The 27,654-nt window shown below is 40.4% G+C and overlaps 1 protein-coding gene across 1 annotated transcript in view; it reads left to right on the top strand.

Moving 5' to 3' along the window:
• The window catches only part of Ulk2 (unc-51 like autophagy activating kinase 2), a 41,849-nt gene extending 15,187 nt beyond the window's left edge, over positions 1 to 26,662 (top strand). The window contains 9 exon segments of the mRNA XM_087203917.1: positions 17,102 to 17,208; positions 17,210 to 17,249; positions 18,872 to 19,080; positions 21,304 to 21,482; positions 21,936 to 22,054; positions 22,378 to 22,465; positions 22,467 to 22,533; positions 25,031 to 25,166; positions 26,314 to 26,662. Coding sequence (XP_087060043.1) covers positions 17,102 to 17,208; positions 17,210 to 17,249; positions 18,872 to 19,080; positions 21,304 to 21,482; positions 21,936 to 22,054; positions 22,378 to 22,465; positions 22,467 to 22,533; positions 25,031 to 25,166; positions 26,314 to 26,372 — 1,004 coding nt within the window. The 3' untranslated portion in view covers positions 26,373 to 26,662.
• The last annotated feature ends 992 nt before the right edge of the window (positions 26,663 to 27,654 follow it).

The following is a 27,654-nucleotide window of genomic DNA, read 5'->3' as shown; positions in this document are numbered from 1 at the left end:
AACAAACTACTACAAGATTGGTGCTTTAAACAAGAGAAATGTATTATCTCACAGTTCCTGAGATCATCCCTGTCATCTCTTGTTTCTCAGTGCTGGATAAGATGAGGCTTGTTTAATGTCTTGATGATCAGCAGCCTATGAGTTGGAAGGAATTCTGACCTAAGTTATTTTTTATTAGTAGGATCATGAGGGCCAATGTTAGTCTAAACATACATGTACTGATTAGCATTTCTATTATGGAACCTGGACCCTATAAAGACTCATTGTTACCGAGATCCCTGAACCTTTCAGGGATTCAAGGGACTATTATGTTCACAAACCATTTAGATTACTTAAACTGTTTGTCAGAAGAAATAAAAACAAAATGGAGATTCCAAACCTAAACCAGACTTGCTTAATCAAATACTGGGGGATGAATTCCTGCAGTCCTCAAGTGATTATTATGTATACTCAAATTTGGAGATCTATTTTAACCTCTCTTTTTTTCTTTTTTCCCCTTCCTACTACAGTTTCCCCTATAGTTTCCTACTAAGGGTAGGAAGTATAAGTGCTAAACTATATCCCCAGCCCTTCTTAAAAATTACGAGACCGGGTCTTGCTAAGCTGCCCAGGCTGGCCTTGAAGCTGTAGTCGGCTGCCTGAGTAGCTGGGAGTACAAGTGTGCACCACCATGCCTGGTTCTTCAGCAATTTTTATTTTTTTTTTGGTACCGGGGATCGAACCTCGGGTCTTCGTACTTGCATAGCAGGCCGCGAAACCACTGAGCTAAATCCCCGGCCCATCTTCTGTAATTTTTAAAAATTGATTCCCTTGGGGCCAGGGATTTAGCTCAGTGGTTCTGTCGCCTGCTTCACAAGTGCAAGGCCCTGAGTTCGATCCCCGGTACCAAAAAAAAAAAAAAATTGATTCTCTTTCTGAACACCTGGGCCAACAACGTATCTGGTTAAATATGGCTTTCTAATCCAAAGAAAATACTGTAGGAGTTAATATTTTACTGGACCCTTCTTACCTGTGTGCTTTCTGAAGAGAAGTCCAATGTAATTCTTAGGATGGTTTATGTGTCATTTCCCATCCTTTTTTTGTTAGTATATGTGCTGCTGAAGCGAGCACTTCATTTCCCATCCTTTTTCTTTTGGTCTAGCTGTGTCTTTGGCACTAAAATACGTCTTCTGTAGATGTATATAGTTTATCTTTTTCATTTAACAATCTCAAACTTTTGATTAGATTATTCAGTCTGTTCACATTTAATATTCTTGACCTAGTTGGGTTTACCTGTGCATTTTACTTTTCTCTGTATATGTCATGCTATTCTTTTGTTCCTTTTTTTTACTGCTCTCTCTTGTATTAAGTGAATATTTTGTAGTGTCACATTTTGATCCCTTGAATGAAGGTTTTCACTGTTTTTGAAAGTACTTTTCTTAGTGTTTGCATCACAATCAACTACAGATTTACACTAACCTGATTCCACTAACAGAAACATTACTCCCACATTGTTCTTCCCTCTTCCCTTTGAGTACTATAGTCTCACTTTCTGTTAGTGTTATTGTTATAAATATTATGTATGTAGTAGAAAATCAGTGATATATTGTTATATTACTTTATATAATTTTATGTCATGTAAAGCTGAAGCAAGAAAAGAGTATAAGTTTGCATTTATAGTATGTTGTATTACCTTATTTGTCATTTCTGGTTCTCTGCATTTGCTTTTATGGATTCGAATTCCTATCTAGTGTTATCTTTTTCCTCCAATACAACTTGCTCCCACGTGCCTTCTTTATGCTGTTGCCAAATATACTGGATTTCTTTATGTTAGAGACCCAACAATGCAGTTATATATGTATAATAAAACTGCTTTTTAAATAATTCAAGAAAGTAGAATGAGGATGTGATTATAATATGTTTTATAATTATAAACAGTAATTACCATTATCTCTACTCTTTGTTTTTCCTCTCATTTAGATTGGGATTACCCTCTGGGGTCAGTTGCTTTTGACTTGAAGAATTTCTGTTGCTGTTTCTTGTAAGACTACCAGGTCTTATAGCAGTAAATTAACTCAGCTTTTTTTTTCATTTGGGAATGTCTGTTTTCACTTCATTTTTTAAAAAGTTTTGCTTGATAAAAAGATTCTTAATTGACAGCTTTTTTTCTTCACCACTTTTTAAAAATTTCATTTTGAGACAGGGTCTTACTAAGTCAACAAAGTTACCCAGGCCAGGCTTTTTCAGAACTTTAAAACATATTGGTTCATTGATTGAGATAGAGTGGTCTTCTCACCTTGGCCTCAAAAGCAGTTAAGATTATACGGATGTGTTCTGTTGCAGAATTTAAGAGCTCAGAGAGACCAGTGCATGAAAGAGAAGGATTTATTTAGGTGCACAACGGCTCAGCAGATTCAAATCCAAAGGCTGAGTGAGCCCAGCACAAAGGAAGGGCTCTAGTTTTATACATGTGGTCACAGGGAGCTTGCTCTACCTAACGATGCAGAATTTGTGGGCAGACAAGCAAGTTTATGGAAGCAGAACCAAAGGCAGTTAGTTGTTCAAACACTGATAATTTGCAACCTAGCCCATCTTGGTGGCCCTGGTCGGGTGAAGAGAAACAGGCTCTTATAAAAACAGGATGTTGTGAAACTGTTACTTATAGGAACAAAGTTGACAGGACAAAGAACAGCAGCCACAAGGAGAGGGAAGACTAAAGAGGAGTTACTTATGTTGGAGAAACTTGTTTTTCCTTCTTTTTAAAGTCCTGCTTCCATACCACCATGCCTGGTTCTTTTTCAGCATTTTAAATCTGTTATCACACTACCTTCTCTGGCTTTTACTATTTCTGATCATAAGTTAGCTATTACTCTTGAGTTCTTTTGTATATGACAAGTTATATTTCTCTTTCAACTCCCATGATTTTCTCTTAGTTTGTGTCCTTCACCGTTTTACTGTGATATGTTTGGAGGTAACTCTCTGCCTCTAACCTACTTGAACGTTATTGAGCTTTTGTGCTATACAATTTTTTTTAATCAAATTTAGGGAATTTCTAGCCATTGTATATTTGAATTTTTTTCCTATTCATTTCCCTCCTTGTATTCTTGTTAGGTATATATTGGTACACTTAATAGTTTCCCATATTTTTCTTGTTCATTGTACAGTTGATCCTTGAACAACACAGGTTTGAACTCCAAGGATCTATATATACAAAGATTTTTTGGGAGAGAGGAATGTCCCGGCCCGCGGGTAAGTCAACGGAGACCCTAGAGGGGGAGCGAGGATGAGAGGGGACAGGGGACACGAGAGATGGAGACAAGACAGGTTTCTGATCAAGTCTCGTTTATTGCAGAAGCTGTTACAACATATATACCGTAGGGCTAGAGGGGAGGAGCAAGAGGAGGGTACTGGGGCTACTTCCTTGTTGCCGGGTAGATTTGCAGCAGGCCCGGATATGTCCGTAAAAGGCACTCAAGAGTTCTAGCGGGGGGGCAAGGCCCCCCACAGGTCCTCCCTTTAAAATTATAATTTTAGAAAGGCGTCAGGAGAGCCAAGCCTGCGGGGGCTGAGCCTGTCTTGGGTCAGAGCAACACACGTGTCTCTACCGTGCACCTTACCCGTCATCGGTTAACCAGAGAATCAAGGCTCTGGCACCTGTCTTAGGCGGCACACGAGGGCTCTCTCATTGCATGGCACGCTTGCTCAGTTGCCCGTCATTGGCTTGCCAGCCCACTCACCAGGTGGGGCGAGAACACTTCGCCACGGCAAGGACCTAATCGATGGTCCGACATTCGTCCTGGTCAGCCATTGCCAATCTATTATAGTAGACCTGTATGGGCGCTGTTTTTATTGCCTCTATCTGGGCTCTAAGAAAGGCCATGATTTTGTTATAAAGTACGGGCCCTAAAGAAATGAGCAAGAGTAGACCCAATAAGGGTCCCAGCAAAGGGAGGAGATAAGGGAGGAAACCATTGAGGCCAGTCCAGAGGGGATTTTGAGTGAATTTTTGTCGTCATCTGTTTAAATCTTCCTGAAGTTCGCGAATTTTTCCCCTGACGATCCCAGATTTGTTGGCATAAAAACAGCAATGTTCATTTAAGGCTAGACTGTGAATAAGAGAGTTAAGCTACCCTGATTAAGCTTTTGAAGATAACCAATGTGGACATGCTACAATAACATATTCAGAACTTAACCAATATGAACGTTTTGTAACAACATATTTAGTGCTTAAATATCAAGGACAACCAATACAATCAATTTATAACATATTTAGATAATATTCATTGTGATATGTCTCCCATAAGATTATATAATATAAAATTTACTAGGGGGTCCCTTTAATGAATTAAGACCAGAATAATCATTTTCTGGGTGGCCACTTCTATATTCATCAAAGGGAGTTCCCATCTATAATCGTTTTGACAAACAATTAAGAATATATATCTTTTTATTTTATAACTGTTAATTGTAATTTGATTGTTGCGTGTGGGTAACAATGCACGTCACTTTCATAAAATAAATTTCAGTGGTACTTTGATCAATTAACAACCTGGGAAGAAAAGCATGTCTTTAGTTTAATAATATTATCTATAAGTCAATTTAACAATAGGCGAATATCCTTTGAAGAGGAAGGAACATATTGAGCTCAACTGTACAAACACAAACAACAGACAATAGACAAACATATAAGACAGTGTGTAAAATTAGGGTGCACCCAAATATAACTAGCCAAATTGAATTATACTATACTCTTGATGATTATTAGATTGTAATTGTAGGTGCCATTGTTAACTGGTTAAGATTGGACAACGTCAGGTCATCGGCATCATCAGCACACCTATCAACTTGTTTTACTAGGCGTTCTGGGAGCCACCTGGCTGACTTCATTTCCTTGGAGTAAATACACACCGATCCTCAGCCCCAGATAAGTACAGGATCCGGCCCGTGCCATGAGTGGTCCAGGGGGTCTTTCCACATCACCGAGGCAAATTGTCGTTGCGTCTCTGGTTGCCAGAAACGATTGGCTGCAGATAAACCTTTGGCATCCAAATTTAAGAAGTTAAGAATAAATAGTGCATGTGATATCAGATTTCTAGGAGACCCCTTAGTAGGATACCATTCCCCCTTTTTTATTTTGTCTAAAGTAATTTTAAGTGTGAGATTAGCCCTTTCTATAATGCCTTGTCCCTGTGGATTATATGGGATTCCCGTTATATGTGTTATTGTAAATTGTTTGTAAAATTTGGAGAAGCCAGAGCTGATATAGCCAGGACCATTATCTGTTTTAATTTGTTGTGGGCAGCCAAGCACTGAGAAGGCAGTGAGGAGATGAGCAATGACGTGTTTAGTAGCTTCCCCAGATTGCAGGGTGGCAAATATGAATCCACTATATGTATTAATGTTGACATGTATATATTTAAGATTTCCAAATTTAGGGTAATGTGTGATGTCCATTTGCCATAGGGCATTTGGAATCAAGCCACGAGGATTAACTCCCAGATGAGGTGTAGGAAGGTGCAGAGTGCACGTAGGGCAGGCCTTAACAATTTGTCTAGCTTGTTCTCTAGTAAGCTTATACATAAGGCGAAGCGTGTGAGCATTAAGATGATGGAATTGGTGTGCCTTCTGTGCTTGGTCAATCGGACTGGGGGCATCAGTATTTATTGAATAGGCAAAAGCCTGAGGTCTTGTGGCTAGGTCTGCTAAGCGGTTGCCCTCTGCAAGTGGGCCGGGTAGGTTAGAGTGGGCGCGAAGGTGCCCAATGAAAAAGGATTTGGATCGTTTTCTGATTAGATCTTGTAATTGGAGGAAAAGACCACCAGTCTGAGAGGCAAGTTTGATCAGTCCACATGTTTCTAATAAGGGAACAGATTGGGCAATATAAGTACTGTCAGTAAAGAGATTAAAAGCTCGGGCAGGAAATGCGGTAAAGACCGCTATGACTGCCTGGAGCTCGGTTAACTGGGCCGAAGAGTGGGCGGTTTGGAACTGGACAATGTTATCATCCCACACATAGGCAGCCATTCCAGTGGAAGAACCGTCTGTAAAAACGGGTAGAGCCTCTGGCAGAGGAAAGCAAGAAGTGATCTTCGGGAAAATGAAGTCATGTCTGTTGGCAAAGTCAATAAGTTTGCTGGGAGGATAGTGGTTGTCCAATAACCCTGAATAAGAAGCAAGAGCAATTGGGCAGGAATCGGTGGTTTGTATAAGCCAATCGACCTGGTCCTTAGGGTAGGGTTGGATAATGACATCAGGTTCTTTTCCAAAGTACATCTTTCCATGGTCTCTGCCCAAGATAACTAGGTCTGCAACTGCAACATAATAGGGGTAAAAGACCCGCTTAGGGGAAACTGGGAGATGAACCCACAAAAGGGGAGCGGTTTGCCAAAAGACAGCAGTGGGAGAGAGGGAGGTTTTGCAGATGATATACTGTAAAGGAGAGTTATAATCCATAAAATTAATTGTTTGATTTTGAATGGCTTGTTCCACTGTACTGATGGCTTTGCGCCCCTCGGCAGTGAGCTGTCGAGGTGAAGTAGGGTGGTTATCACCTTGTAGGGTATCATAGAGAGGCTTCAGGTCATGTTTAGTGAGCTTTAAATAGGGCATAAGCCAATTAATGTCTCCTAGCAATTTTTGGAAGTCATTTAAAGTCTTAAGACCGTCCAGCCGCAAGGTAAGCTTTTGGGAGGAAATGTGACGTCCCTTCATCTGAAATCCAAGGTAGTTATAAGGGTCTTTTAGTTGAACCTTATCAGGGGCAATCTGGAGGCCATGAGATTCAAGTGCCCGTCGAAGGTCAGCATAACAAGCTAAAACCTCACTTCCTAATTGCCCCGCTACAAGGATATCATCCATGTAATGGATAATATACATTTGAGGCCAATTGTCTCGGGTGGATTGGAGTGCCGCGGCTACAAATGACTGGCACAGGGTGGGACTATTGGCCATGCCTTGGGGCAGAACCAGCCACTGAAAGCGCTGCATTGGGGTACAGAAATTGGTCGCTGGAAGGCTAAATGCGAAGCGTTTTTGATCAGCAGGATGTAAGGGAATGGTGAAAAAGCAATCCTTTAAATCAATAATAATCTTGTAATACCCAAGGGGAATGGCTACCGGCGAAGGGAGACCAGGTTGTAAAGCTCCCATGAGTACCATGGTTTTATTAACTGCTCTAAGATCTTGTAAGAGTCTCCATTTTTCCGACCGTTTTTTAATGACAAAAATGGGAGTATTCCAAGGGGAGTGGCTAGGAATAATATGGCCAGCATGAAGCTGTTCCTGCACCAACTGTTGAGCTGCTGACAATTTCTCCTTAGAGAGGGGCCACTGATCGACCCACACTGGATCATCTGAGAGCCAGGTAATCTTTTCAGCATGGGCCGCAGGAGTGTCAATGGCCCCTATGGAAAATGGCCTAGCCCTGCCCGAGGGGGCCGAGGGACAGGCTCAATGGGGTGAGTAAGGTTTGTAGGGTGTTTCCCCAGTCCCGTTCCTGGAATGTACCCATTTTTAAACATCTGCATAGTGACAATTTCATTGGGGCTGGAAATAATTATCCCCATTTGTGATAGTAAGTCTCTTCCCCATAGATTAATAGGTAACCCTGAAATGATATAAGGTTGAATGGTGCCCTGATTACCATCTTGGTCTCTCCAGGTCAGATCTTTGGCACTTTGTTTAGGATTTTCACTCTGACCTATACCCCCGAGATGGGTGAGGGTGTATTTTAATGGCCATGCCTGAGGCCAATCCTCTCCCTTTATGATAGTTACATCGGCACCAGTGTCAACCAGCCCAGAAAATTGTCTCCCATCTAACCACAAGGTCACGAGAGGCTTTTGTGCTGAAAGTATCTCTGACCAGTAAACATCAGATGAGCCGAATCCCTGGCTGGCTCGGGCGTTGTTTAGAGCCTTATTAGAGGTAGAGAGAAGGGGAAGGAGTAGCAATTGAGCAAATCTTTGGCCTGATTGAATGGTATTAATAACTTTGGGAGAAGAAACCATAACTTTAATTTCCCCAGAGTAGTCATTATCTATCACTCCTGGGTAAACCAACAGCCCATTTATGGTACTACTGCTTCGGCCTATTACGAGGCCAAAAATCTCTCTAGGTAAGGGTCCAAAGACTCCTGTGGCGAGGGCCTGGACTCCCATTTCTGGGGTCAATACTGTGTGGGTGGTGGCACTGAGGTCCAATCCGGCACTTCCTTTTGTGGCTCTGATGAGGTCTGAAATGGATTGCTGTTTATTGGAGCAAAATTGAGCGCCCCGTAAATTTGTTTGGAGTTGGGGGCCTGGGGCTGGCCCCCTTTCCCGTTTCCCGAATTCGAATCCTTAAGAGGGGGAAGGGGTCGGCCCTGGGCATCAGTTTTGGATCGGCACTCACTCGCCCAATGCCTCCCCCGATTACATCGGGGGCAGGGCCCGGGGGGCGGAGCATTGGGGCCCTGCATTTTAGTGGTCGGGCATTCTCTAGGAAAATGGCCGGTGGCCCCACACCGGAAACACTTATTGCCGACGTGGCGTTGCAAAAATTGTTTGACTGTGAAGCCTTGCATGGCGGCCGCCATGGCAAGGCCCTGTTGGTAGGCGGCCCCAATCTCAGAACAAAGGCGAATGTAGCCGGAAAGGTCAGTTTTCTTTTTATAGGGGCGGATAGCGGCCTGACAGGCGGCATTGGCGTTCTCAAAAGCAAGCTGTTTAACAAAATCTGTCCCTGTCTCCGCGCTCCCAAAAATCCGGCCTGCCGCCGTGAGAAGGCGGTGGACAAAGTCCGCAAATGGCTTGTCTGGGCCCTGCCGAATGTTAGTGAGGGAGGCACTCACGTCTCCTTTGGAGGGGAGCTTTTTCCAGGCCCTAGTGGCGGCGGTCTGAATCTGGGCATATAACCCCGCATCAAATTGTATTTGTTGGTCGTTGGCGGCGTAGGCCCCCTCCCCAAGGAGCATGTCAAGCACCCATCCATTCCCCACCTGAGCATTGCGCCTAGCAGTTTCTCGGCAATTTTTAACATATTTAGATTTCCATAATAAATAATCACCTCCTGTAAGGGTGGCGCGGGCCAGAGTCTGCCAATCAATTGGGGTGAGCCAATTTTCTGCCACCGATTCTAAAATAGCCATGGTGTAAGGTGCAGTGGCCCCATATTGAGCTGCAGCCGTTTTAAATTTTTTAATGACCTTAAAATCAAAACCACTGTGGTGTCTTCACGCCTGTCTCTGTGCGTCAGTAGTTTTAGTTACGGGAAAGGCTTCCGCATTTTTAAGTTTCAGGGATACTCCCGACCCGGATGGCACCCTAGGGGCCGCCCCTCTAACGGGGGGTCGTGGCTTAAGTTTGTCTTCTCTACGGACATTTTTATGGGCTTTGCCTGTTCTTAAGCCTTCAAGCTGGGTAATAAGTTCTTGGTGTTCCTTTTCTAACCTTATCTGTTCTTTTAGAAATTCTATTTTGTCCCGGAGTTCCTTTTGGGGATCAACAACAGGACATGCCAGAGTGGGAGTGTCGGGGCCTGAAGAGATATAAGGAGGGGGATATCCGGAGTCGCCCCACAATGCTCCCCCCGCGGGCTCCTCCGACCCGGAGCCCTCTTGGGGCGGATCTGGGGGCGGAGGCGGGCCACGATAGGCTTGAAGGGAGGGATATAGGGGCGGAACCTTCCGCGAGGGTGGGGCTGTCCTAGAGTCGGTGGCGGAAAGCAAGGAAGCAGGGGTTCGGCGAGGCCCTGCCCTACAGGGCTTGGCAGGGTTCGTGGCCGTTTGGGGTTGGTCCGAAGGGACGTCATGTCCGTCGGGGGCGGGATCGTCATCACTGTCAAAGGACATCAAGTCCTCTTCTTTGTCTGACAAAGAAGTCGTGGTCTCAACGGGCCTGGGCCCCGGCGCCATATTGGCCCGGGAGACTGCGTCAGAATCACTGGCGGGTGTCAGCCCCTTACCATCTCGGAGAGCTACCTCCCCAGCCTGTATAGCCTGCGCCACCAGTGGATCCCTCGCTTTATGAGAAATAATATCATTAATCAAATTCCAATATGAGAACGCCGCAATCGGGACCTTCCCGGGTCCGCAAGTGGCATAATAATCCTGGAGAGCTTCCCCCACCTTTTTCCATCTCTGTTCGTCAATGGTTCCCTCAGCAGGGAACCAGGGACAGAGATCTTTAATATAATCAAAAAATCTTAACAACTGTTTGACTGTAACCTTTACCCCTCGTGCCTGTAATGTCTTCTTGAGACCTTGCACAAACAATTCGTGCTGACTAATGCCCTGTCCCATAATCGCTGCTCAACTTACCGAGGTGCAAAAAGACGGCAGGTCCACGTCAATTGCAAGCCTCTCCCGTGTCGAGTGTGCTCTTTGTTCCTCAATCTTAATCTTAGGGCCCCTGAGCAGCGTCCTTCACTGGATCCCCCGTTCTCTGGCCGCACGTTGGGCGCCACTTGTCCCGGCCCGCGGGTAAGTCAACGGAGACCCTAGAGGGGGAGCGAGGATGAGAGGGGACAGGGGACACGAGAGATGGAGACAAGACAGGTTTCTGATCAAGTCTCGTTTATTGCAGAAGCTGTTACAACATATATACCGTAGGGCTAGAGGGGAGGAGCAAGAGGAGGGTACTGGGGCTACTTCCTTGTTGCCGGGTAGATTTGCAGCAGGCCCGGATATGTCCGTAAAAGGCACTCAAGAGTTCTAGCGGGGGGGCAAGGCCCCCCACAGAGGAAGATTTATAACAATTTGAAAGAACAATCTGTAGCCTAAAAATATCCGAAAACTTTTTAAAAAGTATAAGAACATTTGTCACAAATGCATGTGAACATATATAGATAATAATCTTTTTTGTCATTTAGTATAACATATACACAAGTATGTTACAAAAAGTTAAAATTTATTAAAATTTATCCACTCAAAAACTGAACATGATGCCATTCACAGTCAAGAGAAATGTAAAGTTTTTTTTTTTTTTTGGTACCAGCGATCGGAACCTTGCACTTTTGAGGCAGGTGGCAGAACCACTGACCTAAATCCCCAGCCTGAGGGATATAATACTAAATCATAATTGCATATGATTAACTTCCAGTACATAGTGTCCTACTGTAATAATTTCATGGTTATTGCCTGTTAGCAATGCAGTCAGCTAAAATGTTGTGAGGGTCCACATAAAAGGCCATGTTCATGTCATCTCTTCTTGAACAGTTCATTTGTCTAGTAAATTGTATATTGCAATGCCAAGACCATACATTGAAGAAAGGAGATTCTCTTCAATAATGGTGCTGGGGCAAACTAGATATACAAATGCAGAAGAGTGAAAGTAGACCCCTATGAAATATTCAGTCAAAAAAAATAATGAAGTTCTGTCATTTGAAGGAACATAGATGGAACTGAAAGATACTATATTAAGTGAAATAAGCCAAATACAGAAAGACAAATACCACATGTTGATCACATAGAGGTAGAGAGCGAAGTACAGCTCACTAGAGGATAGGAAGAGTGGAGGGAAAGAGAAAGTAGATAATGGATGCTGAAATAACATTGGAAGAAACATAGTTCTAATGTTCTGTAGCCTAGTAGGATAACTGTAGCCTAGAACAATTAATTACACATGTCAACTAATTACACAGGAAGGAATTTGGAAGTTCTCAGCACAAAGAAATCATATCTGTTGAGATAGGGATGCTCATTATCCTGACTTCATCATTACACATTGTAAACGTGTAGAATTATAATGCCATACCCCATAAATAAGTAAACATATTATGTTAATAAAAATTAAAATTAGGTGCAAAAAACTGCATATTGTCACAAAGCTCATAATTCTTATGTATTTTTCACTACCATATATAACACACAAATTATGTGTTAATCAGCTTTATCAGTAAAACTTGTGGTCAACAGCAGACTATTAGTAAAGTTTTGGGGAGTCAAAAAATACTTGGATTGGCGTTTTTGTTTTTGGTTTCTTGTGTGTGTGTGTTTTACCTTGGGTCTCGCTTTGTAGGTCAGACTGGATTTGAACTTGCTATGTAGCCCACGCTGGCCTTGAAACTTGTGGCAATCCTCCTACCTCAGCCTCTGGAGTGGAGGGATTATAGGCATGTGCCATCATGCCCGGCTAAAAGTTTTCCTTGAATTTGTAACTGTGTGATGGTTGGTCTCCTAACTTGATTTTGTTCAAGGATCAATTACGCTTTATTCTTTTTCTCTCTTTTCTACAGAGTGCATACTTTTAAAAAAAAATTTAATAAATTTTATTTTCTTCCCCCTCCCTCCCCTCCTCCCCTTATGTCCCCTTCCCTCCCTATGTACAAAAGCTTTGTTTCCCTTTTTTCCTTTTATTTTCCGTTTTTTTCTTGTCCCTTCCTTCCTTTCTCTCTCCCTCTTCCCTTCCCATTTGAACACTTTCTTCCCATTTGTCAATTTTATGTAATCTTTGAAAGAACCAACTCTTTGATTCATTGATTCTTTGTATTGTTTTCTTTGTCTCTGTTGCATTAATTTCTGCTCTGATTTTTATAATTTCCTCCCTTGTACAAGCTTTGGGCTTGACTTGCTCTTCTTTTTCTAGAAGCTTAAGGTTCAACATTAGGTTGTTTATTTGAGCCCGCTCTGTTTCCCTGGTATGGGTATTCACTGCTATAAATTCCCCTCGTAAGACTGCTTTCATTGCATCCCGTAAGTTCCAGTATGTTGTACTGTCATTATTGCTTAATTTGTAGAAACTGTCTGATTTTTTCTTTTATTTTTATTTTTTCTTTTATTTTTTTGGTACCGGGGATCGAACTTGGGTCCTTGCGCTTGCGAAGCAGGCAGCGGAACCACTGAGCTAAATCCCCGGCCCTATGATTTCTTCTTTAATTTCATCTGTGATCCACTGGTTGCTCAAGAGGGTGTTATTTAATTTTCATGTGTTTATGAAGTTCTTCTGGTTTCTTTTGCCATTGATTTCCAATTTCATTGCACTATGGTCCGATAGTATACATGGGACAATTTCAATTCCTTTGTATTTCCTTAAGTATGTTCTATGTGCTACTGTGTGGCCTATTTTGAAGAATGTCCCATGTGCAACTGAAAAGAATATATATTCTGATGTTGTGGGGGTAGAACACAGAGTGCCTAATTTCTATCGATCCATCTTCACAAATTCTTTCCTCTGCCAGTTCATATCTGCTGCTGAGCTCCTGTAATGAATTTCATTTCTGTTATTGTATAATAGTTGCCCCTTATCTTCAGGGGATCCTTTCCAAGATCTCCAGTTGATGCCTGAAACTGTGATGGTACCAAACCTTGTATGTACTGTTTTTACTATATATAAATATGCACCTGTGGTGAAGTTTAATTTATAAATCAGGCACAGTAAAAGATTAACAACAATTAATAAAAACAGGAAAAGTATACTATCATAAAAATTATGTGAATGAAGTCTCTCTTACCCCCTCAAAATATTTTATTGAACTGTACTCACCTTTTTGTGATGATGTCAGATGGCACAAGAGATATTTTCTTGTGTCTTTTGCAGGAACAGTCTTTGAGGAGAACCTTTGACTCTTGTTTATAGCACAAGAGTATTCTTCTTAGCTATGTCTTTCTCTGGTTCTCTGTGGTAAATTTCTAGATGATCTGTTGTTTACCTTATTGTTCTCATGGAGGTACCAGCCTCTTCTTTATTTGCTTATCGCCAAAATCTTCATTGGTTTTGACAGCACCTTAGTCTTGAATCTTCCATGACCTGTTTCACATAAAGTAAAGTGCCTTGGAGAGATCTTCAGAATTCTCTGTTCCAGGCCAGGGGTGGTGGCACACAACTGTAATCCCAGGACGTGGGAGGCTGAAGGAGGATGGACATGAGTTTGAGGCCTGCCTGGCTACCTAGTGATTTCAAGTCCAGCCTGAACTACATAGTGAGACCCTGTCTCAAAAAAAAAAGAAAAAAAAACAACTTCCATGCCTCCTCCATTGCTGGAGAAAATCTCTGCACCACTGCTTTGGAGCTGGGGTTGAGAATAGTGGCCCATTTTTCTTGGAGGGACACCTCATCTTTGTCAGTTGGGCACTGGGTGGAGATAAAAGCCTCTGGTCTTCTCAGTTTGCCTCCACTTGCACAGGTTAGCCCAAGAAGGGCCCCAATCTGCTGGCCTAGGTTAGAACTTGTGCCCAGTGAGTAGAGGCCAGACAGTTCTTACTGAGGTGTAGATTTGGTTGAATAATTTTTTTTTCTTGTATGCCCTTAGGACAATTTCCACAATCTGCTTTTCTTCCTATTTTTTTGTTTTGCTGAGTTAGAGATAAATTCAGGGATTTATGCATGTTAGGCAAGTGCTCTGCCTCTGAGCCAGAGTGGTTTTTTTTTTTTTCATTTTTGGTACCTGGGATGGAACTCGGGACTTTGTGCTTGTGAGGCAGGTGCCGCAACCACTGAGCTAAATCCCCGGTCCCAGAGTGGTTGTTTTTAAAAAACATTTTCATCAGTACAGTTATTTCACTGGTGAGCAGACCTGCAGAACTCTTCAGACTGAAATCTGGATGTGTGTGTGTGTGTGTGTGTGTGTGTGTGTGTGTGTGTGTTGCCAAAAGTCACAAAGTTGCTAGGAGTTAGGATACTTTTTGAAAACAGCTCATCTGAGTTTATTAGTTCTATGTAAATGTGTGTTATAATTTAAATCCAAACTAATAGATGTGAAACTAGATTTTCTTAAGGAATATTTAGGCATAAAATACATCTTTGACAACTTGTTTTCTCTTGTACATGACATTTTAAAAAATTACACATTTTTACATTTCTTTGGAAATTTTTTGGAAAATAAAAACTATTGATAATAGGAAAAACTTAAGACCTTCAAAAAAAATAATTAGTACCCTGGGTCTTAAAATATACCAATGAGTAGCTTTTTATACCTTTTAAAATAAAACCTTGAGGGCCGGGGATTTAGTTCAGTGGTTCTGCTGCCTGCCTTGCAAATGCAAGGATCTGGGTTTGATCCCCAGTACCAAAAAAAAAACAACAAAAAAAGAATAAAACCTCAGGAACATCATTTGGGCCAGGGATTTAGCTCAGTGGTTTCGCTGCCTGCTGCGCAAAGCGCAAGGACCCAAGTTCAATCCCCAGTACCAAAAAAAAAAAAAAAAACAGTTTAAAATAAAACCTTGAAAGCATCACATTAAATAAGAATTCTCTTAGCATTTTATACATCTGTGTAAAAATAGGTGCTCTTTAAATAATTTCTAGTTATTTTTCCCTTGCTCCCTAGAATTTTTTTTATGAGCTCTTTCTTTTTCCTCCTGATATATGCTTTAGGTTTGTTGTGTTCTGTTGTAGATAAGAGGGCACTGAGACAGTTTTCTTCTGTATTTGATTTAATGTTGTTGGTAGACTTGAGCCCAGCTATTCTTTAAAGCCAATACTCAGAAATAGGCTTTGGTGGGAAAGAAATTAGTTTTTTTTCAAGGACTAGCACATTGGAAGATGGGAGGGGCAGCTGTTCTCAACACTCCAGCAGGGAACTCAGGGCCAAACAAGGCCTTTATAGGGAGGGGAAACAGGAGCAGGGGCAGTGGACCAGAAGACTACTTGCTGAATCCTGCATCCAGGCTTGATAACCATCAAGCCTCAGTGGGTTTGTTGTTGTTGTTGTTGTTGTTGTTGTTGTCCTCCTGGCTTTTCTTTGTCAGAACATCCAGTGATAATAATCCACCTTCATCTTCCAGGTCAATCTCTGTAGTGAACGAACACATTGTTTTCCTTCAAATTAAGATGATCTACACTTCCTACTTTGAGTTAAAGAATAGGATTAGCAAATGATGCTTTTTGTGGTAGATAATGCACATTTTGATGTTATCTGAAAGTTGTCAGATATCCTGTTTTCGCTAAGGCTGAAGAAAAGTTAATGATTAAGAAGTTCAGTGACTCATGTCTATTTAGTTTTGTTTCTTAAGAATAGTTACTCTTACAATTTAAGATACAGAACAGGGAATGAGAACAGAAAGCAATTTTGCTGCAGAATAATTTTAACCAGTTAGGTGCCTTCAGTCAAAGGTGCAATCTACAATAAAGCTGGTAGGAAATTAAGATGTTAGGTGGGTTTTTTTTTGGTACCAGGAATCGAACTTGGGACCTTGCGCTTGCTACTGAGCTAAATCCCTGGCCCGAGGAAATTAAGATGTGATCTGCAAGACTTAGAGATTTTTAAAATCAACTTTAAGCAAGTAGCTGGGCTTGGTGGCAGATATCTGTAATTCCAGCACTTAGGAAGGTTAAGGCAGGAAAATCAAAAGTTTGAGCCCAGCTTGGCCAACTTAATGATTTAGGGAGACTGTCTTAAAATCAAAAAGGGACTCAGTACGAAGGCCCTGGGTTCAGTCTCCAGCACTATAAATAAATAATTGAAAAAGCGAGTGAAGCTACAACATTTTATGTTTCCCTTGGTTATAGTGTCCTCTTTTCTATTTGTGGTCTGTATTAGCTCCTGCCCCCATCTGTGTCCCATAAATGTAGTCTTTCAGATACCTGAATGTGAAAAGACTTTGAACAAATTTTATTGATTACATTTTGGTGGATGGGGACTTTCACCTACTCCTCATTTAGCCCAACCTTAGCCCGTCAAATCTTTTGAAACCTGTCCCACCTCCTTTCTTTCCTGATTGATTTAAGGGTGTGATTCTAAGGCATAAATGTACTTTATCTCTCTTTTACCTTTCTAAACTGTATAGCTATGGAGACTCCTAATCACCATTCAGCTTAACCATATGTTTTATCCTCAGTTCTTGGTTTCTTTTTTGGGAGGAGGGGGGTGCTAGGGATCGAACTCGGGTCCTTGCGCTTCCGAGGCAGGTGGTGGAACCACTGAGCTAAATCCCCAGCCCAGTTCTTGGTTTCTACTTTTTCAAATTATCCTCAAGAGATATGATTTGAAATTGATGTATTTTAGAAATGTTCAAAAGTAACTCTGAGTATAGACTTTGTTATGAAGATTGACAGATATGAGTTTACACTAAAATATTTTTAATGGAATATATAGAATTTTCTGATTTAAATAAATGCTTTTCACTAAAAAACTAACATAAAAGTCAAAGTTTCTTAGTTAATAGAAACACTAGTTAATGTGCCATTTTATTAACTCTTTATTGTAGCTTCTGCAGGAGCCTGTGGTGTTGTAGCACCATCAGCAGGAACAGTTGCAAGTTCCAGAGCTGTCCTTTTCACTGTGGGGTCTCCTCCACACAGTGCCATGGCCCCTTATTTATACTCATATGGTCCTTCGAACAAGAACCACCTCAGGTGAGGAATGTTTATCTTGGCACAATCTATGGCTAGTATTTTGGATGTAGTATTATAACTTAGACAAATTATTTAACTTCTCTGCCTCCAGATTCTTTATCAGTGAAGTGGTAATGAGTCTTTTCTGAAAAAGTTATAAGACGCATATGAAGCGGGGCCAGAGATTTAGCTCAGTGGTTCTGCTGCCTGCCTTGCAAGCGGAAAGACCCGAGTTCGATCCCCGGTATCAAAAATAAGGAGCATATGAAGCAATGTTTGTTGGGGGAAAAGCATTTGTAAAGTATAAAACAGTGATACATATTGAATATATTAATCTATAAACATGTTATATATTCATATGTCATGTTTATTGTAATACAAAGTATAATACAAATGTGACTTCTCCTCAAAGCAACAGCTATGTTGAAGTCTCTCTCTTTTTTTTTGGTACCAGGGATTGAGCTCGGGTCCTTGCGCTTGTGCAGCAGGCGGTGAAACCACTGAGCTAAATCCCCAGCCCTGAAGTCTTATTTTAATATTATTATTTAATCAACAAATTATTTTAAAATGTCTTTTTTTGTTTTTTAGAAACCTGTTTTGTTTATTTTGTATTATACTTTAGATCCCTATGTTTGCACTTAATACTATAAATATTTAGACAGATTAATACATATTTTTGTTATCCATTAAGAAAGTATTGGGATAGGACTTCCAATCAGTATATATTATCATCGTCATATGTGCTGTACCTTGTGTCCTTTAATTTCTCTTATTCTACGTAGGTTGCTAATCAAGATATCACATTAATAAACAAAAGATACACAATAAGTGGTATTAAAATCTTAATAAAATTATAATTTAAAAATAAAATTTTGTATCTATTAACTGTGCCAACTTTTTTGGTGTGGGTGTGGTACTCCAGATTGAACCCAGGGATGCTCTTCCACTAAACTATGTCCTCAGCCCTTTTTATTTTGAAACCTGATCTTATGTTGAGGTAAGGTGGCCTCAAACTTGTGATCCTCTTACCTCAATGGCTTATAGGCATCCAGTGCCATGGCCACATGCACCAACTGTTTTAAAAGTATAAGGCCCAGTGTTGAAATTTTGTGAGATCCGTGCTTATAGCTGCTGCTTTGGAAAGTAATATGTCAGTGTTTAGGAAGAGCTGTACAAATGTTTATAATATTTGATCTGTGGTTCCATTCTGTTTATGTAATACCATGTTGGAGTACTTACCATGTAGAAGGCATTCAAAAGGAAAAACTTTATTCATTTTGTTGCAGTGATATTTGTAATGTGAAAAAAATCAGAAATAATATAAATGACTCCTGAACTACTATGCATTTATGGAGTTTTATAATTATGAAGTCTATGGAACAACAAAGAAATGCATATGAATTTTAGAATAGACTTTAAGAAAACTGGCTATGATGATGTCTATAAATATGCATATAGACAAGGAAAAAAGAGAACATGGAAAATAAAAACGTCATATGCTCAAATTTGGTGAGGGATTAAGGATTTTTCCTTGAGCATTTCCTTTATTACTTCAGTAAGTTTTACTCAATAAGGAGGAGTAGGTGTGAAACTCCCTTGTAACCTAACTTGGGTGCTGTGCTGTGTCCTGTGCTTCCTTGCAGTGGGATCCAGCAGCTCAGGAGGCTCCTTGTGCTCTGCCACTGGCCATGTGTGTGTGGGCTCCCCACCTGGGCTAGGCTTGGGCTCTTCCCCACCGGGAGCAGAGGCAGCTCCCAGCCTGAGATACGTGCCTTATAGTGCTTCGGCCCCCAGCCTAGAGGGGCTCATTACCTTTGAAGCCCCTGAACTGCCGGAGGAGACACTGATGGAGGTAGAGGAGACTCTAGTAGAATATTAATGTAATATCGATGTAACGTGAATTTTCTAGTGATGACATAAGAGCTAAATACATTTGAATAGCTCCACATTTTTCTCTTTATTTAAAAAAATATTACTGGTGTATTTTTAAAATCACATTGATGGTGACATTCATAGAATTGTTTGGTTCATGGGAAATGACATATATATATTATGTTTCCTTAAATTTTTTTATTCAAAGCTTTACTATTTGTAGGGGTTTTGTTTGTTTATTTGTTTGTTTTAGGATTTTGAAAGCATAATCTTACCTTAAAATCAGCTTTTTATTTTCAAGGTTTTCTCCACAAAGTAAAAATAATGTACTTACATCTAAGTTTAGAAGTAATATACCATAGGCTGGTGATTTAGCTCAGTGGTTCCGCTGCCTGCCTCGCAAGCGCAAGGTCCTGAGTTTGATCATAATGCCAGTTTAGCTGAAAAGACTGTATACTTATGTTTGTATATCAGGCCTTTCCCCTCATTGGATCCAGTTCTATAGGAAAAAACACATTGCACATAACCTGAAGCATGCTGAGCACAAATGTAGAACCAGAGAAGTTCATTTTATTATGATTTCAGAGCTGTGCCTGTTCAGCTCCTTACTCTTGACCCAAGGACAACACTCAGTGGAGTAATGCATTGAGTCCCTGATTCTTGAATGTTAAACTTAGCCTGAGGTTTCAATTAAAATGATGAGCTCTCTAGGCCAAAAGAAGAACAAATTCTCCATGTGAGACCTAACATTTCTACTTTATGCATGCAAAATTCAGGTAGTCATTTTGTAGTAATTTAGTACCAATTCCCAAAATTCATCTAATCCAATCTAAAATTGCAAAACTCATTCTTGACTTTTTTCAGTCTCCTATCAAATAAGACATATATTCTATTCCAGCATGTATTCAGTGTATTGGAGCACATAGACGTTGTGCGTCATAGAGCAGAGAGACTTTCTAAAACTGAGTGATTTATTCTTCTCTTTCTAGCAAAACAATTCCTATGTTTTTTCTTTTTCTTTTTCTTTCTTTTCTTTTTTGAGCCAGAGTCTTGCTATATTGCTCAGCCTGGCCTTGAACTCAGTCAGGGTCCTGCTACCTTGGCCTGTTGAGTGTTGGAATTATAGGGATGCAGTACCATGTCTGATCTTTTAACCATAAAAGGACTGAGAAATTGTTAGTCTTATTTCAAATTTCAGAATATACTTATAACTAAAGGCAAATCTCAAGACTAATTTTAGAATACCCGTTTTCAAGTGATAGTCCTTCAGAATGCTGTTATGTCTTCCCATGCTTCCTCTTTTATTTTTATTTATTTTTGAATAAAATTTTATTTTTATTTGGCAAACAGTAATTGTATATTTGTGGAGAACACTAAATAGAATAAATAGAAGCTGCTATTATTTATCTCAAAAACCTATTTCTCTTTGATGTTTTGATACATGCATACATTGTCAAATGTTTGTATCAAGGGAATTAATACCTCCTCTTTTAAATAAATGAAAAGGTTATAGAAAATTAGAGTTTTGCTATTAAAAATCACTGTTAACTGAAAAAGTACCAGAAACTAAAAGCATTTTTGAAATGATAAGTCAGTAGAATCCCCTAAACTATTAAACTGTGATTTAAGAGCTTGGCATGGTGGCACACACCTGTAGTCCCAGCTATTCAAGAATCAGGAGGATCACTTGACCCAAAGAGTTCAAGGCCAACCTGGTTGCCAGACCTTATTCACACACAAAAAAAATGTGATTTGGTGGGAAGATTATCTTTCCAATCTTGACATCTATTCTGGGAGATCTTTGACTCACATGTATTGATTTAATTGTTCATATTCTTTTTTTTCTCTGGTGAAAGCACAGTGACCTCCTTTCTTTGGAGCCTGCTTATGTAGGCGCTCTGATACATACAAATAAATACACACAACCACATGGGTTCACTTGTGGTTTTTTTCTTACCAGCTTTCTGGAATTTAAAAATGGCAGTCTTCTTTGACCATTCTGACATTCATAAGTATGGAAAAATATTACATACAGAACATATACAGAAATTCTTTTTTTTTTTTTTTTTTTTTTTTGGTACCAGGGATTGAACTCAGGTCCTTGCGCTTACGCAGCAGGCAGCGAAACCACTGAGCTAAATCCCCGGCCCTATATAGAGAAATTCTTAATATCATGTAAGACATGATGTTGTCTTTGCTGTAGAGAGAACACACAGACACTTTATGCCGCCTGAACATGATGCTGATGTTCACCGAGTGTGTGCTGGACCTGACAGCCATGCAGGGCAGAAATCCTGAGTTGTGCACATCTGCCGTGTTCTTGTACCAGATTCAGGAGAGTGTGGTTGTAGACCAGGTCAGCCAGCTGAGCAAAGACTGGGGGTATGTGTCCCTTTGTAGTTAATTTCTAGATTCTTCCTGTTTTCTGTAAACTTGCACCTTAGACATAGGTATTGTTATTTACTGAGAATCACATCTCATCATTAAAAGTTTCAGTGGAATCTCTTTAGAAGTTATGTAATTATATGATGTCACTGTATGAGCTGAGAGTTTATTGTGCAAACCTAGCATTGTGTTTGTCCTGAAGTTATACCATTGAAGATACTTGATGAGGAGAAGATGATGTGGATTTTTATCTTAGTGTTTCTGTTGTTTTCAAAGTTTACAGATCTTTCTCCAAGCCATGTGTTCTCCCTTTAGGAGTTATCTGTGCATTTTAAAAAATGTAGAAGATTCCCTTAGAAAGACTATATAAATGGTGGGCTGATCTGTGGTATGCAGAGTCTGGTGAGTTGGTTCAAAAGATAACACTGTGCTCCTGTCTTCTTGGTGCAGGAGGGTGGAGCAGCTGATGTTATACATGAAAGCAACACAGCTGCTTGCAGCTTCCCTGCATCTCACCAAAGCCCAGATCAAGTCTGGGAAGCTGAGCCCATCGACAGCTGTGAAACAAGGTATGGAAGCAGATGGTAGCATGAGGCTTCATGGCCCTGGAGTCACCCCTTCTCATCCCAAGAGAGAAAATTTTTGTGGAGGAATAACTGTTGCTCATTATTCTGTACAGGGGAAAATATGGCTATTTTTTGGTTTTTCACCATTTATCAGTACAGAAAGAAATCAGAAGGGCTGTCTTTTCATACTGAAAAAGACATCATAGAACCTGATTACCAGTACTTTCCTTCAGTGGTCATGTGGTGTCACTTATATCAGCAGGAAGGGTTTGTGTCATTGTGTTGTTATTCTGGGGAAAATCAATTCCCATCTCAACTTTTTCCAGTTGTGAAAAATCTGAATAAGCGATATAAATTCTGCATCACCACGTGCAAGAAACTTACAGAAAAGCTGAATCGCTTCTTCTCTGACAAACAGATTTATTGATGAAATCAACAGTGTAACTGCAGAAAAACTCATCTATAATTGTGCAGTGGAAATGGTAACTATTTTATTTTTTCTCCCCCCTGGTACTGGGGATCAAACTCAGGACCTTGCACTTGCAAGACAGGTGTGGTACCACTGAGCTAAATCCCTGGCCCTGAGATGATAACTATTTTTAAGGTTTAATATCTTGTAGCACTAAAATGCTTATCTCTAAGAGTATTTTTTGAACACCTGCTTGACGTTATCTGTCCTTTTAAAAGAATGCACAGTATGCCCTAAAACTCCTCTTAATAAAAATTTTATTATATCCCCTGTTAAACTTTGCTGACATTTGGTGTTAGCTCATCTTTTTATAGTTTGCATCTAAAAGTATTGGCTGGCTCTGCTTATGTGTTTTCTACTGTTTTAAGAAATGTGGGGGACTGGAGGTATAACTCAGTAGTGGAGTACTTGCCTAGCCTGTGTGAGGCCTTGGGTTTGATCCCTAGCATTGCATGCGTACATGAATTAACCAAACAACCAATGAACTAATTTTTGCTCAATAGCTTAATCTTTTTTTTTTTTTTGGTACTGGGGATCGAACTAGGGTCCTTGTGCTTGTGAGGCAGGTGGTGGAACCACTGAGCTAAATCCCCAGCAATTTTTGCTTAATAAAAGAAAAAATACTGCTTTGTTAATCAACCTGCAAGTTCTCCAATGTTCCACTTACTATTGAAGTACGGACACCAAGGAAAATCTGCTTTTCTAATTGTCTGGTGGTTGTAACATTGGAAATAATCTATTTTTTGTCTCTACTGGGGGAAAATTGTGCTCTGAATTATAGGTAAAAATAGTAGCTCTGAAGTAAGTAGGGAAAATTTTATTTATTGAGATGTTATTTTTACCACATTAATGTAATACATTTCCATTTATTTGCTCTGAGTTATACTGACATTACACTCTTGTCCTTTTGAAAGCCATTAAAACAGTAATATGAAAATAACTTTGCAATATAAACTGAGCAGAATAATATACATTACATGATTCTAAACCATTGAAAGGAATAATATACATTGTATCATTCTGATTAAAGACTGCCTAAGAATATTGTGCCAGGCCAGGCACAGGGGCAGAAGCCTGTAATCCCAGTACTCTGGAGGCTGAGGAAGGAGGATTGTTGTAGAGTCGAGGCTAGCCTGTTCTATATAGTGAATTCAAGACCAGCCTGGACTAATAGCAAGACCTTGTCACAAAACAAAACAAAACAAAATTGTGCCAGGAAAAATGTCTTCTAATCAGAAATTATATTGCTTCTTTCCTTTCTGATAGTAGTAGCCTTGTAATTTCAGTGGGTTCTTTATACTGTGTCTAGTTAGCAAGCTTAGAGGTATCAATAGTTACATTTACCGTTTTCTGTTTCATGGCTCTAATTTTCGGTATACATTTTAGTACTTTATCATAAGTGAATTTATTTTTGTAAAGGAAATAGGACACGTGCTAACAAGTAAATTAAGATGCTGAATTCCTGAGAGTTCTGGCATTCAATGATTAACAAGAAAATCAGAATGCTGTTGGGAAAACCTATAAATACTACAGCTGTCCTCTCTTTTTGGAAAGCCCCTCTTTACCTTTCCCATCACTTGGCTCTTGCTCCTTTTTTTTTTTTGCTTGTTTGGGGGTTCTTTTTGGGGTTTTTTTTTTGTTGTTTTTTTTTCAGTACTGGGCATCGAACTTGGGACCTTGTGCTTGCAGAGGCAGGCGGTGGATCCACTGAGCTAAATCTCGACCCTCATGCTCCTTTTTTATTACTCAGGCTAAACATCAGCTCCTAGAAGCTTTCCTTAATCTCCTCCTTCCATAGTTGGGGTTAGATGCATGGCCTGTGTGATCCATACCATGCAGTGCTTCCTCCCATATAACATGTTCCCTGTAGAATTAGAATTGCATGTTGTTCCCTTGAGATTCCCTTTAGATTGTGAGCACTCTTTTGGGGTATGTTCAGTGCCTCACATTGGTAGGTACTCAGTATCTCTGAATTCACAAATGAAGACTATACCTGAAAATTCTTTGACTGGAAAAATAAGCTAACAGATGACTCTTAACATAATTTAACCATAATGTAACAAAGTGTACTTTAATGAAATGCCACAATACCCTAGTGTGAAGGCATATGTTTAAAATAAACTTTTAATGAAGTCATAGAAAAGTCAGTTTAGAAGGGTTCTGGTGTAAATTTTGAATCATGGCCCTGCATACCAGAAGGCTGGGTTTAAATGTAGATCTTTTGTTAAAAAGCTGGTCCTTGGGCTGGGGATTTAGCTCAGTGGTTCCACTGCCTGCCACGCAAGAGCAAGGTCCCGAGTTCAATCCCCGGTACCAAAAAAAAAAAAAAAAAGCTGGTCCTTTATTTTGGCTCATCCTGAAGAATCTTTCAAGTTTTATGTAGTTTAGCAAACTATATCTTTTCATTAAAATGTATTAATTTTAAAGCTGTTTAAGGCTGTATTGGCCCAATAAACTTCTCTTTTCTTGGAAAAGTTGAGAATCTTCTCGTTCTTATTGACTGTTTCCAGGTTCAGTCTGCTGCCCTGGATGAGATGTTTCAACAGACAGAAGATATTGTTTATCGCTACCATAAGGCAGCCCTTCTTTTGGAAGGCCTTACTAAGATTTTACAGGATCCTGCAGATATTGAAAATGTACATAAATGTAAGCTGAATTACACAGTAATTTCTCGTTATCTGTGTTTTTATTTTCTGGAATTTTCAGTTACCCAACATCAACTAGTGTCTAAAAATATTAAATGAAAATCTCCAGAAGCAGTCCATAATTTTGAAATTTTGTTCTGCTCTGATCAGTAGCATGATGAAATCTTGAGCTATCCTGCTGTGCCCCATCTTTGTCTCGAATGTCCATGCTATATATGCCACCTGCCAACTTAGCAGCCATCTCATTTATCAGATTTACTGTCTTGGTGTTGCAGTACTTATAGATAGAGTTTGGTATAATCCATGGTTTCAGACATCCACTGGGCATCTTGGCTCATATCCTTTGAGGATAAGTGGTGTTTATTGATTCCAATTTAGTTGTCTCCTACAGGTGTAGTAGAAAAAGTTTAGAATTTGGAATCATATTGCCTGTGTTGGCTTTCCCAACTTTAGCAAATTACTTAACCTTTATGTGGTCTTAGTTTCTTCTGTAAGACAGGGGATAATGGTGCCTACTTTGCAGAGTTGTAAGGATTAGAAATGAATATGAAACATGGATAGCTTTTGTCATTAGTCTTCAGATTTCTACACATTATTTTGTTGGCAAATATGTGCTGGTAAATGTAAGAGAACATTGTTTTTATCATTAAAATCTTAGTTCCTAAAAACTCCTATAAAGATCCTATGTACTGCAGATTTGGTGTAGATAGCAGGAGGAGACTGATAGCCTACCAGGATGGTATTACTCCTTATCAAATACAAGCCCAGTAATCTTGTTTTTGAGGAGGAACGGGTGGTGGATGTCGTAGGGTGTACCTAGTCATGCCACATTTAGTATAGCCACAGGAGGATGACTATTGTAAAATTATTTACACTTTTGTAAGCAAGCTAAGCTAACTGTTAAAATTGAAAGGTTCTCTATGTGACATGCTGATCTGTTTAGCACTTACTAGCAATCACATGGAATCTGCTACCAGCCAGAAAGAGGAAAAGGTATTCACATTCTGTTATCTTTGGGGCAAAGATAGTATAGAGCTGATGATGTCAGTAGAGTTTGTGATTTTTTTCTCCTTAGTTCTTCTGTCTTTGGTTTTGAAAACATAAATGGTCTTTATTATGAATTTAATTTTTTATTACTCTATTTCTAGATAAATCTAGTATTGAAAGAAGATTGTCAGCACTCTGCTGCAGCACTGGGACTGTGTGAGCAGCCAGCTCGCCTGTGGCCTGTGTGCGAGCGTGAGGTGGTGATATGTTTGGAATTACTGCTCAGTCCTGTCAGCCATCCCCAGAAAACTATAGTTTCTTAACTTGTGACTACCAAAGAATAAGCAGCAATTTCAAGAAGGAAGACAATCCAAAAGCTACATTGTAGAAAATCTGCCTTATTGAAGAAGTCACTCCCCTTTCCCTTTTTTCTTTGTAGAAGCAGAAGTAAAAGTATTCCACTTGGCTCCCAGTTTGAACCTGTACAATAAATGTACTCTTAGAACTGGATTTATGAGTACAGTTATTCTTACAGATAATTAAACATGAAAGAAAGTGAGTGGCGTTCTGTCCAGTTCACAGAGCAATGTGTAAAATTTCATGTTTGCGGAGGTGTATACAAGCAAAGAATCTACATCTCACCAGGCAGTTTGATATTTGGCATGAGTTTGTCTGAATCGGAGCATGTATCTTCAGACAGCTCAGGAGGAAATAAATAGTTTAAGAAGAAGCAAAAGATCCTGTTGGAGGAAATTTTGAAATCTTCCATTTGATCTAATATGGACACGTTAATCTTCCAAAATTTTTCATATTGCATTACTTTGTTAGAACAACTGTGTATTGGATTTTGCAGTTTAAAACTAGTGGAGGCACAATGGACTTGTTTGAAATATTTTACTTGATTATATACATATACCCTTTCCAGAATTCATATATAATCTCTGTTGAGATGCCCTACCGAGGTCCTGAGTCACACAGAACATGCTGACTCAGCCCGCTGCAGACAGGCAGGTCTCCCCATGCCCTACCGAGGTCCCCAGTTGCACGGAATGTGCTGAATCACCCCGCTGCAGACAGGCAGCTACCTGGTTCCACACTACAAAGATGCAGAGGACACCAGACCACAAGACCAAGGTACTGAGTCTCTATGCTCCCGGCCCAGAGTTTGGGGCTTCTGAGCCACCATCTCACTTCTGGTCCAGAGGAAGGGGCTTCCTGGTCACCATCCCTCCCGCTGCTCTCAGCCCAGAGGAAAGGGCTTTTGGGACACTTTCTGTCCTGCTGCTCCTGGCCCAGAGGAAGGGGCTTCTGGGCCACCATCCCTCCCACCGCTCCTAACCCAGAGGTAGGGGCTTCTGAGCTGCCATCCCACTGCTCCTGGTTCACAGGAAGGGGCTTCCCGGCCACCATCCCTCCCACTGCTCCCAACCCATAGGAAAGGGCTTTTGAATCACCATCCCTACTGCTGCTCCCAGCCCCTGTCCCACCTCTCCCAGCTCAGA

The sequence above is a fragment of the Heterocephalus glaber genome, unplaced genomic scaffold (genome assembly GCF_053883595.1).
Source record: "Heterocephalus glaber isolate CG9 unplaced genomic scaffold, H.glaber_assembly_v1.0 deba00001813, whole genome shotgun sequence".
Taxonomy (NCBI): Eukaryota; Metazoa; Chordata; class Mammalia; order Rodentia; family Bathyergidae; genus Heterocephalus; species Heterocephalus glaber.
This window is presented reverse-complemented; position numbering and strand designations above follow the sequence as displayed.